This window comes from Brassica napus, chromosome A2 (genome assembly GCF_020379485.1).
Source record: "Brassica napus cultivar Da-Ae chromosome A2, Da-Ae, whole genome shotgun sequence".
Lineage (NCBI taxonomy): Eukaryota > Viridiplantae > Streptophyta > Magnoliopsida > Brassicales > Brassicaceae > Brassica > Brassica napus.
This window is the reverse complement of record NC_063435.1, coordinates 11220730-11232723: the sequence shown is the minus strand read 5'-3', so window position 1 is coordinate 11232723 and position 11994 is coordinate 11220730. Positions and strand designations below refer to the sequence as shown.

Here is an 11994-nt window from a genome sequence, read left to right as displayed (position 1 = left end):
TTGGATAAACTCTAAATCATAGGATAACTTCTACACCTTAGAGTAAACCCTAATAAGTGAATTTTAGGGTTTAGGACTTACTCAAGGGTTTAGAATTTATCAAAGAGTTTAAGATTTTTTCAAGAGTTTAGAGTTTAATGTTTATGATTTTTCCAAACGTTTAAGGTTTAATGTTTAGGATTTAAAGAATTGGTAATTACTATTATTTTTTATTTTTATTTTATTTTTTTATTTCAAAAACTGACAAATTTTTATTGGTTATTAGTAAATGTAGAAATTAACTCAAAGGAGCGAATCCAAGAATAACCAAAACATATTATCTATTAATGACACTAGATACTTTGCCCGGGCTACGTCCGGATTTATTCAAATAATGTTGTATTTAATATCAATATTACAATATATTACTTCTATGTTATAAGAATATAAATAGAAATTGAATTTTTTTTTTCGTCATAGAAATTGAATTAGAAATGAGTAAAACTTACAATATATTAACTCTATGTTGTTCTTCATCTAATTATTGTAAACCGTTAAATCGATCACTATCTGCAAATTTAATGGTTTGGGTTTTATGATTTTTGATAAAATACATTGGAACTTGGAAGTGAGTATTTGCTTTATGTCTGTTTAACTTGGAACTTTGCTGTTATCATTTGTGGTAGTGTAGAGATTCAGCTATGTGCAAAGTGACCATGCATTTAGTTTGCCCATGTATATGGATCAAGTAAGTATATACAACTTCAGAATCTGTGCGCTTCTATAATGAGTTTCATGAAGGCAACCATAAATCGCAGTGCGTATTAAAGTTTGACTTCAACTAAGGTGGCCGTTTCAAACCTTGATATTTACAAACTCTTTGTATGTTTTTGTGCTAATCTACCCACATTTGTAATTGACCCAACCAGAGATTTTTTTTTCATAACGAAGTTCGATGTGTTGTCAAAGTTAGGGAATGTATGAATTTGCATTCCATGATAAAATAAAGTGTATAAGCGGACATAGAAAATACTAATACTCTTCAATGTTCCCCATAAATTAATAAAAAAAGTAAATGCTAACCTTAGTGGGTGATAGTTTGCAGAAATTTTGAAACAATACGAAAACTCAGAAATTGGAAAAGATAGGATTTTTTGCTCAAAAAAAGAAAAACATAGGAATTTAGAAAAGTGAAAACACATGAAAGCTAAGTGGGGTTGACGGTTTGCTGGACTCCGACCAATCATTCACGGGGGCGTTTGCAAGTCTTCTCTTCCTCAGCCAAGCTTGGAAGTTTTGCTTCATCAACTTACTTGGCATTGCTGAAGGAATCCCCAGTGGCGGTAGCCGATAGTGGTTTCTGGAAGACAAAAATGACGGTTAAGGTTTTATTCCTATTAACGATAAAGTTTACAGTGTAACAAAACCGTATATGATCATACCTCCTCCAAGATAGGGTGGTGCTTTCATTTTGTTTAGTTTAGACAACTCGGTATCAAACACCAAAAATGTGACACTGTCTTTGCCATCTTCAACGGACAGCTCTACACAGAAGCTGCGTAAAATAGCCTCAAGTTGTTATGATCATTAACAATTTGGAGCGTTCTGTTGGACATGGGTGAGTCTTTGACTCCAGTGACATTGGGTGAAACACATCTGTTGCAGCGTAGAGAGGTACCACACTTTGAAACTTCCGTCTGCAACCGGTGCAAGAGACATAAGACCAGCCATTCTGCTGAAAGATGTTGACAATCCTAGCTTGACAGAGAAAATCTGCTTCCTGGCTCTTTACGACATAAACAGACTTAACACTGGAATAAATTTATTAACACTTGGATATTTTACTTTAAAAGTATGAAAGAGCTCAACTGACATGGTCGTTGGAGTTGGACAGATAGGCATGAAGATCACCAATTGTCACAAGCTCTTTCTTTTTAATTCCCCCCTCCATGGTTTCCACACGTGTGAAAACAATTCCTGCTGCACACTCTCAAGCTAGGTGTTGAACATTTGCGTCACAAACCTCTCTGTGAATGCTTCAATGGCGGGGATGGTGGTGTCAAAGTAGAACTTGGTGGCCGGAGTTGAGTTGAGTTAAGATACAGGTTACCTAAGAAAGAGCAATTATGTTTTAGATTAGGTTACAAATGATGGAAACGTATGAAGAAGACTATTTTGGGAAGCAGATTGAGCATAAATATATATATTCCAGTCATAGTTAGTTGAATATACCAACAAATATTTTTGGATAGACCGTGGTGAGAACCATAACTGACAGAGTTACATCAGTGGAGTTCAAGTGTCCCCTAAAAGCATCATCCCACAAAGACAAATACACCACCACATATTTGTTGAAGGAGTGTGTGAGTTTTAAGAAAAATAAAATTGGCAGATAAGTGAAAATGAAACCTACGAAATGGTTGATGAGGGCTGACGGGTCTAGGACGACAACAACGGTGACGTTGTTGAGAGTGGAGCCTTGGACGGCCCATGTCTGGCCTGCAACATCTACAAAAAAATGTGTAAAAAAGTAGGCGATAACGAAAATTTAGGGGATTTGTTTTTAGTATATTTGTGAAACAAAATAGAAACCAAAACAGGGAAGTTCTAAGTTAATGTTTGCTAAAGATTGGAGGTGGTCGAACTTTCGCAGTATGAAGTTCTAAAGGTTGATGACAGGGGCATCAGCAAGGACTTTAAACCGATCAACTTTAACAATTGGTATACAGATCCAAAGAAAGCGAGCAAGCATATAAAAGCTATGTGCTGACCTTTCTCTAAGTGTTGATATCATTTGGCGTTGATTTATCCACCCTGACTCGCGTACCCAGACTTTCTCATCCTGATCCCATGAACACTCTACAATCGTCTCGGAGTACACGGCAGGGTCTGTATCATCTGTTGCAGTTTCAGAATTATCAGCTAATAGATTCAGGATAAACCCATGAATAACAGAATTATGCGAAGCCATAGATGAGGACCAAGTAGTTAGATGATCAGAGACAAACATGAGGTTTGTTTCTAATATTTACCATATATCAAGAATCTGCAAGGCGAATCATTGACTTGAGAAAGTGGATGTACGTACCTTTCCATCTATGAAGAGTAGTAGGGGGCCGGCTGATTGACCCGCAACAACAGCGGAGGAAAAAAAAATTGAATATAAGTGTATCATTTGAAGAGGGGATGATGGAAGGGGCGTAGGGAGATGAAGAGATGATACCGAGTAACGTATAGTAAAGGAAGAGAGGGAGGGAGACGCAGAAACGATGGTGAAGAAAGGTGGAAGACGAAGAGCGAGAAGCGTAGCGCCTCGTATTTTTGGATAGACCGTGGTGAGAACCATAACTGACAGAGTTACATCAGTGGAGTTCAAGTGTCCCCTAAAAGCATCATCCCACAAAGACAAATACACCACCACATATTTGTTGAAGGAGTGTGTGAGTTTTAAGAAAAATAAAATTGGCAGATAAGTGAAAATGAAACCTACGAAATGGTTGATGAGGGCTGACGGGTCTAGGACGACAACAACGGTGACGTTGTTGAGAGTGGAGCCTTGGACGGCCCATGTCTGGCCTGCAACATCTACAAAAAAATGTGTAAAAAAGTAGGCGATAACGAAAATTTAGGGGATTTGTTTTTAGTATATTTGTGAAACAAAATAGAAACCAAAACAGGGAAGTTCTAAGTTAATGTTTGCTAAAGATTGGAGGTGGTCGAACTTTCGCAGTATGAAGTTCTAAAGGTTGATGACAGGGGCATCAGCAAGGACTTTAAACCGATCAACTTTAACAATTGGTATACAGATCCAAAGAAAGCGAGCAAGCATATAAAAGCTATGTGCTGACCTTTCTCTAAGTGTTGATATCATTTGGCGTTGATTTATCCACCCTGACTCGCGTACCCAGACTTTCTCATCCTGATCCCATGAACACTCTACAATCGTCTCGGAGTACACGGCAGGGTCTGTATCATCTGTTGCAGTTTCAGAATTATCAGCTAATAGATTCAGGATAAACCCATGAATAACAGAATTATGCGAAGCCATAGATGAGGACCAAGTAGTTAGATGATCAGAGACAAACATGAGGTTTGTTTCTAATATTTACCATATATCAAGAATCTGCAAGGCGAATCATTGACTTGAGAAAGTGGATGTACGTACCTTTCCATCTATGAAGAGTAGTAGGGGGCCGGCTGATTGACCCGCAACAACAGCGGAGGAAAAAAAAATTGAATATAAGTGTATCATTTGAAGAGGGGATGATGGAAGGGGCGTAGGGAGATGAAGAGATGATACCGAGTAACGTATAGTAAAGGAAGAGAGGGAGGGAGACGCAGAAACGATGGTGAAGAAAGGTGGAAGACGAAGAGCGAGAAGCGTAGCGCCTCGTATTATCCGTCCTGCCTTGTTTTTTTTTATTCGAACTGGGTAACACAACCCAACACGATCCGGAGAAGCCCATCAAACACAGCAGAGCCCGTAGAAAGAAAGAGATCTGCTACCCAGTTCTTTTGCCAGGGTGGATTAATGAAATGTTCTTATTGACCAAATATAAGTGATGATGTGGACATGCTAGAATCCCTTTATATTTGGCTTTTAGTATAGGATAGATTGCACTGAGATTTAAGTTAATTTCAGAATCAACTCTTATCATTAAGGAATCGATACAAAAAAAAACAGAAAAAAGAAAGTCGAGCTGAAACAGATCACAAAAGAAAACACGAATAGAAGCTTTCTTTTTAGTTTGTCAAATTCACAAGGGACAATTTGCTCGATAACTATGTTGAGATATACAGTTAAACATACAGCCATGCATTGTGTAAGTTCTATGCATTCTTGTTGTATATTTTTGCGTTTGAAACAATCTTATTATGGTCGCCATCTACCAAGAAAAGCTGTACAACCTACACTCCATCCACACGGCGATATATATACGATTTAGAAATGATCAAGAAAGCAAAGAACCCTAAGGCGCTAATAGCCACAAGTAACCAGTAGAAATAATCGAGATGTGCTCTGTTCAGATTACTATTGAACCAGCTGTTTCCACCATCTCCTCCCGTGGCCAAGCCAATCACAGAGATGATTAAGCTACTCAACAAGCTTCCCACTCCTAATGTACTTAAGTAAAGTGCGAGACCGATACTTCTCAGCTCTGTAGGGACTTGGCTGTAGAAGAACTCTTGCATTCCCACTATTGTGAACACTTCAGCCAATGCCAGCATCAGATACTGAGGGAGTAGCCAACATATCGACATTGGAACAGTTGTTTCCGGTTGGTCTATAAGCCCGTATGCTTTTGCTGTCTCGAGCCGCTTTGACTCAACCATAGCTGCAACCACCATAGTGAGAGATGACCGTACCATTCCGGTTCCAACTCTTTTGAGCATTGTGATGCCACAAGGATCTTTGGTTATGTACCTGGAGACTGGCACCAAAACGCGGTCGTAGATGGGTACACAGATTACAATTAAGAAACCCATAAGGACCTGAAAAGAAGCAGGGGGAATCTTAACACCGGGAACTATAGTTCTTTCCATCGTGACGCCTTGCTTTGTGAAGAAAGTCATGTATTGCGCGTAAGGTATAGCGTAGGTGAGAGTTGTAAGCCACACTGGGATAAGCCTAACAAGAGCTGTGGCATCTTCTACATCACTAGCACGGCATGCACTTGGAGCAAGCAAGGCTCTACCTATCCTGGTAAAAGGGTTTGTTTCATCTTCAGGTCTTCTTCTAACGTACCTGTACTTCCTTCTCCCAAGCACAAACAGAACAAGAGAGACCACCATGAACACGCATGGTATCCCAAACCCGAATGCCCAGCTGACAGCTTCCTGAATGTAAACAACCACTAGAATCGCTAGGGTGACCCCTGCACACATACTAAGGTACCACCAGTTGAAGAAAGAGCTTCTCTCTAGTCTCTCTTTCGGGTCTTTCTCATCAAACTGGTCTGCCCCAAACGCTTGAACACAAGGCTTATGCCCACTTTGTCCAATAGCCACCAGATACAGAGAGAAAAAGAAGAGTAGATTCAGCAATGAAGATGGTGAAGAAGACGCCACACTAGCAATATGTTCACTTGGTGTACTAATAGGAACCAGACACGTAGATAAAGTCAAAAGTGCCAGCCCCTGACATTGAAGTCAACTCCAGTCAGTGTCTATTTCTCAACTTTTGATCACTTAAGCATATCTAAGTTTAGATATGATTTTAAAGACAATACCATAACAAAACATTAAAGCCCTTTTGATCGAAAAAAAAAATGAAAACATTAAGCCCTAAAGACAGAACGATAACAAAACACTAAGACATAATCTAAACACAACTGAAATGATCACTTAGCATATAGACAAGTATTGAGACATAATCTAAACTCGAGAAGAGACCAACCAGTACGTAGACAAGAGAAGCGATGATAATTGTTCGGTACCGACCAAGAAAAGCGTCAGCGACAAAAGCTCCCAGAACAGGGAGAAGACATGAGATTCCCGACCAAGCGTTGACGTTAGAAGCGGCGACAGCAGTAGATAGACCAAGTGGCCCAGTCAAGTAGTTTATGAGGTTTGATGCGATTCCATAGTAAGCGAACCTCTCCGCTACTTCCACACCTGAAAATATACTGAGAAATTCATAAACAGGTGGAGAGATATATAAAAGGGAACAGAGCACTCTGCGATCTTGTTTTGGTTTCTTTACCGATTATGAACCAGGCGGCACTCCATCTACCGGTACTGGATCTTCCGGCGGGAAGTTCGCCGTGGTCAACGGCGTCTGTCACGTATTCTTCTAGAAGAGGAGTTTCGGCTGTAGAGGTCATTTCTCTACGGAGCTGGGAAAACAACAAAAGGCAGATGATGCTCTAGAGATAATCATGTAGACTTTTGACGTCATCTGATTATGATTATGTGGGGTGTGTTTGGTTCCTCTTCGGTTTAAAAATCTTTGTACTAATTTCAAAAAATTTTATTTGGGTTTAATTTATTTGGATTAGTTCGATTAACAATTTTTAGATTTTGATATATTTTACAATTTTATCTAAAAAGGCTAATTGGATTTGAGAAAATTTAAATCTACTCTATTAGTTTAGAGTCCTACTTTTTTATCTACTTAAAAAGTTATCATTTAAATTTGTATGTATTTATGTTTCTCTAGAACTAAATAGAACATCCCTTATAATTAGGATGAAAAATTCGACAATTCAATGTCATTAATCACTTTGAAAAGCATATCAGATTACAGAATCAGTTAGCTATTTATAATTTTTTATAGGTTACAGAATCAACTTTTCCAAAATAAATTGAAGTATTTTAAAAACCGATACAGAAGAGAAAAAAACTCAGAGAATCAATAAAATGTCACTAAGTCAATAGCTGTGGGCTTGGGCTGATCATTTAGGATCAAGACGACTTTTCGGCTGTTAACTCTATCAAATTTTCTAGCAAATACCCGGTTTTGAAACATTTACTTTTAGTGGGTTGGAATCTTGGGCTTTTTTAATAGTGTAAATTATCATTCCATGTGTTTCAGTTTATTTGATACTAAGTGTTTTGTCCGCACATGCGGACTAAATACTTATTAGTTTATAATTTATTAATTCAAAAATCAGTATATACTGATATATATATATATATATATATATATATATATATATATATATATATATATATATATATATATATATATATATATTTATTTATTTATTTATTTTTATTATTCTATTAAATTTTTAAAACACTAACATATTAAAAATATTTTATAAATATCCTGATTCAAATGTGTTTTCTCAATTAATTTTAACTATATTTCTTTTTACATCTTAACCACAGCGAAGATATGGTCAGTTAGCTACTTATAATTTTTTATAGGGTACAGAATCAACTTTTCCAAAATAAATTGAAGTATTTTAAAAACCGATACAGAAGAGAAAAAAACTCAGAGAATCAATAAAATGTCACTAAGTCATTAGCTGTGGGCTTGGGCTGATCATTCAGGATCAAGACGACTTTTCGGCTGTTAACTCAATCAAATTTTCTGGCAAATATCCGGTTTTGAAACATTTACTTTTAGTGGATTGGAATCTTGGGCTTTTTTAATAGTGTAAATTATCATTCCATGTGTTTCAGTTTATTTGATACTAAGTGTTTTGTCCGCACATGCGGACTAAATACTTATTAGTTTTTAATTTATTAATTCAAAAATCAGTATATACTGACATATATATATATATATATATATATATATATATTTATTTTTATTATTCTATTAAATTTTTAAAACACTAACATATTAAAAATATTTTATAAATATCCTGATTCAAATGTGTTTTCTCAATTAATTTTAACTATATTTCTTTTTACATCTTCATTTTTAAGGGGGGGGGGGGGGGGGGGGGGGGGGGGGGGAGGGGGACAAATATATGGTCAATTAGCTACTTATAATTTTTTATAGGTTACAAAATCAACTTTTCCAAAATAAATTGAAGTATTTTAAAAACCGATAGTTTTCAGAAGAGAAAACAAACCCAGAGAATCAATACAATGTCACTAAGTCAATAGCTGTGGGCTTGGGCTGATCATTCAGGATCAAGACGACTATTCGGCTGTTAACTCAGTCAAATTTTCTGGTAAGGGGGACAAATATATGGTCAATTAGCTACTTATAATTTTATATAGGTTACAAAATCAACTTTTCCAAAATAAATTGAAGTATTTTAAAAACCGATAGTTTTCAGAAGAGAAAACAAACCCAGAGAATCAATACAATGTCACTAAGTCAATAGCTGTGGGCTTGGGCTGATCATTCAGGATCAAGACGACTATTCGGCTGTTAACTCAGTCAAATTTTCTGGTAAGGGGGACAAATATATGGTCAATTAGCTACTTATAATTTATATAGGTTACAAAATCAACTTTTCCAAAATAAATTGAAGTATTTTAAAAACCGATAGTTTTCAGAAGAGAAAACAAACCCAGAGAATCAATACAATGTCACTAAGTCAATAGCTGTGGGCTTGGGCTGATCATTCAGGATCAAGACGACTATTCGGCTGTTAACTCAGTCAAATTTTCTGGTAAATACCCGGTTTTGAAACATTTACTCTTAGTGGGTTGGAATCTTGGGTTTTTTTAATAGTGTAAATTATTATTCCATGTGTTTCAGTTTATTTGATATTAGGTGTTTTGCCCGCACATGCGGACTAAATACTTATTAGTTTATAATTTATTAATTCAAAAACCAGTATATACTGATATATATATATATATATATATCTTTTATTTTTTATTATTCTATTAAATTTTTAAAACACTAACATATTAAAAATATTTTATAAATATCCTGATACAAATGTTTTTTCTCAATTAATTTTAATTATAATTTTTTTTTACATCTTAATTTTTAAATTATTATTTCCAGATAACAACACAATATATAATAATTATCTTATTTTTTAAATTTTTTATTTTGAAAATTTCATTACATTAATTTATAATAAATTATCTGTTATAACTTATAAACCTAATATTAGTTATATAAAATTCGTTTTTAATTAATTATATAATGAATTTTTTCAAAATTTTATTTTTCATTAATATATAACTACACATCTTTGTTTTTTAAACTTAATAAAAGAAGGAATAAAAAGTGATGTTTGTGAGAACATATTGAAAATAGAAATTGTAACAACATGTTTATCTTGATAATATAAGTTTATAAAATAAACCATTAAAATATGTATAACATTATTACATAAATTGGAGCATTGAGATATACACTAATTATATATTTTCTTATAACATGTTTCTGTTTTTGGATAATTTTTATTTTTATTGTAAATATTTTATGATTAACTAATGTTTAAGCTAATTATTCATTAAAGGTACAAAGATTTTAATCGCTCTAACTTTTAACGTGAGAATTAGAATGCGAAAAATCACTTTGTAAATAATAATGTATATAAAATAGGTTACAATAAATATCAATTATACTTATGAATTAGCATTCAGATACTTTTTATAATATAAGATAGATTACGATAAATATCACTTACATATTATATTATACTATTATTTAACTTTAATATTAAAAAAATACTCAAAAATATATATAATCTTGATTTATTGTATAGATTATATCATAACAGTTACTAATACTTAATTTAAAATAATAATATTATCCAAATTAATGAACTAATGACTCAGCTAAAAATTACTGAACATGATAAATAAGCAAAATTCTCTAAAATTATGGAGAAGACGACAACTAAACAAATTCACTTATCAAATAATAGTATAGATTTAAAAAAATTTACAAAATAAGTTATGTTTTCAATATATTAGATAAAAATTTAACATAAGTTAAAAAAATTGTTTGAGATTTATTGAATTTTTCTTATTAGTTGAGTCAATATGGTTTTATAATATTTTTACATCATCAAGATAAATTATAAAAAAATTGCATATTATTAATTTGTATGTATTAACTCTAAACATCAAATACATAAAGTAGAGAGAGTAGTTTATCCACGCAAAACATTAGATATGGAGGCAAAACGGAACTGGGGACAATACATGAATTTAAACCCAAAACTTACAAAAATAATTCTCTTTTATAATTTTCAAGTGAGGGTACGCACACTATCACCCATACGAAATGCAAGTACACCCGCCCCTTCTCGGAGGCCTGAGGCATTTGCCTACACATGGGCACGGCCCTGGTGTGTCTTGCGGTCATTGCTTGGCTGGTGGTGGGGGATACACATCTGTTCATTTTGATGATGAGACTTTTTAAAGCTTTTTCTTTAGGTAGATACAATTTTAATTCATTAAAAAAACAAAAAAAAATTCATAATAACATATATTAAAAGTTGCCATCTTACATGTTTTATTGACTTTTTCTTATTAACCTAATCATATCGTTATTATCTTTCTTTTATATATAAGACAAGCGGTTATGTTTTTTTTTTGTTCAAATACAAGCGGTTATGTTTATAACCACAAAACTAGATACTGACCCGCGCAGATGCGCGGAATTGTTTATAGTTTATTTTTTTAATTATAATTTTATGAAATTTTATAAATTTTGGTTTGCGTCCAAATTGTATTTTTAATTTTTGGTTTGCTTCCAGTTCAGTTGTGGGTTTTGGTTTTCGGTTTAAGAAATATAATAATTTTTCGGTTCTTTATGAATTTCTTTGGTTTCGATTTTGTTATTTTGTTTTGGTTCAAATAACAATATTAGAAACCGATAATATTTTGAGTTCAATTTGAATGTGTGGCTCTGATTTTGGATTTGGCATTTTATATCTTGATTCTAGTTTAGTAGCTATAATTTTGGTTACATTTTTGGTTTTTATTTTTTTTGTTATTGAATGACTTAATATTTTAAATATGTTTAGAGAACAGGTATATCTCAAGATAACATATCCAGTCAGAAAATATCTGTAAATTTCGTACTTTGATGTGATCAATGTAAGCTGTATATTATTTTTGGATTTTATGTGATAGTATGGACTTAGTGTCCACATATATAATTTGAGTTTTATGCTATGGATGGGCAGAAAAATCTGAATCAAAAGAACCAAACTGAATCGGATATGAAAATATAATATAGAATCAAAATTAAAATTGGTTAAACATCCTAACAGGTTCAAAATTTTAGTATCTAGAAAATTGGATCCACTCAAAACCAACAATATCTGAATATATCTGAATTAGATTTATATACCTAAATATATTAATTATTTGAAGATTTAATATCCAATAAAATATCCAAAATATATAAAAAATTTTGAAGTTGTCCAAACTACTTAAAAATATATATACAAATAATCAAAAGTAAATATCTAAAATAGCTAAACAATACTCGAAACACCAAAAATACTTGATATATCTATTGATTCTCCATCTAAATATTTAACCCAAACCAATTTTCTGTTAATTTAAGTATTTTAGCATATATTATTAAAAAAATTATGTTATATTATTTTATTTTTATATTTTGAGAAATTT

General features: G+C 33.4%; 2 protein-coding genes and 1 long non-coding RNA gene across 6 annotated transcripts; all 3 read right to left on the bottom strand.

The window, feature by feature from the left end:
- Positions 1-988: 988 nt before the first annotated feature.
- Positions 989-3277, bottom strand: LOC125587116. Of its 3 annotated transcripts, none has more exons than XR_007323619.1 (7): positions 3068-3277; positions 2751-2877; positions 2393-2487; positions 2212-2285; positions 1853-2089; positions 1422-1765; positions 989-1339 (listed from the first exon to the last, which is right to left on the bottom strand). It is a non-coding gene; the product is annotated as an uncharacterized LOC125587116 (long non-coding RNA). The 3 variants fall into 3 exon arrangements; XR_007323620.1 differs by having other exon boundaries at positions 2393-2478; XR_007323618.1 differs by lacking the exons at positions 2393-2487; positions 2751-2877; positions 3068-3277 and having other exon boundaries at positions 2212-2332.
- Positions 3278-3300: 23 nt separating this feature from the next.
- Positions 3301-4445, bottom strand: LOC125584188. The gene is made up of 4 exons (XM_048752255.1): positions 4145-4445; positions 3828-3954; positions 3470-3555; positions 3301-3362 (listed from the first exon to the last, which is right to left on the bottom strand). The coding sequence occupies exons 1-4, from the start codon at positions 4443-4445 to the stop codon at positions 3352-3354; spliced, it is 525 nt and encodes a 174-aa protein (XP_048608212.1). The 3' UTR covers positions 3301-3351.
- Positions 4446-4687: 242 nt separating this feature from the next.
- Positions 4688-6907, bottom strand: LOC106395755 (protein NRT1/ PTR FAMILY 5.13-like). 2 transcript variants are annotated; one of them, XM_013836128.3, is made up of 3 exons: positions 6683-6907; positions 6377-6594; positions 4688-6117 (listed from the first exon to the last, which is right to left on the bottom strand). In XM_013836128.3, the coding sequence occupies exons 1-3, from the start codon at positions 6801-6803 to the stop codon at positions 4888-4890; spliced, it is 1569 nt and encodes a 522-aa protein (XP_013691582.2). In that variant the 5' UTR covers positions 6804-6907; the 3' UTR covers positions 4688-4887. The 2 variants fall into 2 exon arrangements, with proteins under 2 accessions (XP_013691582.2, XP_013666576.2); XM_013811122.3 differs by having other exon boundaries at positions 6377-6605; positions 6683-6903.
- Between the last annotated feature and the right edge of the window lie 5087 nt (positions 6908-11994).

Excerpts from the sequence above, each read along its gene's own strand:
- LOC125584188 (XM_048752255.1), bottom strand. The coding sequence starts at position 4,445 with ATGGGCTTCTCCGGATCGTGTTGGGTTGTGTTACCCAGTTCGAATAAA. Across the intron at positions 3,955-4,144 it reads TACTCTTCATAGATGGAAAG|ATGATACAGACCCTGCCGTG; the intron begins GTACGTACATCC and ends AAACTGCAACAG. Across the intron at positions 3,556-3,827 it reads ATATCAACACTTAGAGAAAG|GCCAGACATGGGCCGTCCAA; the intron begins GTCAGCACATAG and ends TAGATGTTGCAG.
- LOC106395755 (XM_013836128.3), bottom strand. The coding sequence starts at position 6,803 with ATGACCTCTACAGCCGAAACTCCTCTTCTAGAAGAATACGTGACAGAC. Across the intron at positions 6,595-6,682 it reads TGCCGCCTGGTTCATAATCG|GTGTGGAAGTAGCGGAGAGG; the intron begins GTAAAGAAACCA and ends GTATATTTTCAG. Across the intron at positions 6,118-6,376 it reads CTTCTCTTGTCTACGTACTG|GGGCTGGCACTTTTGACTTT; the intron begins GTTGGTCTCTTC and ends CTTCAATGTCAG.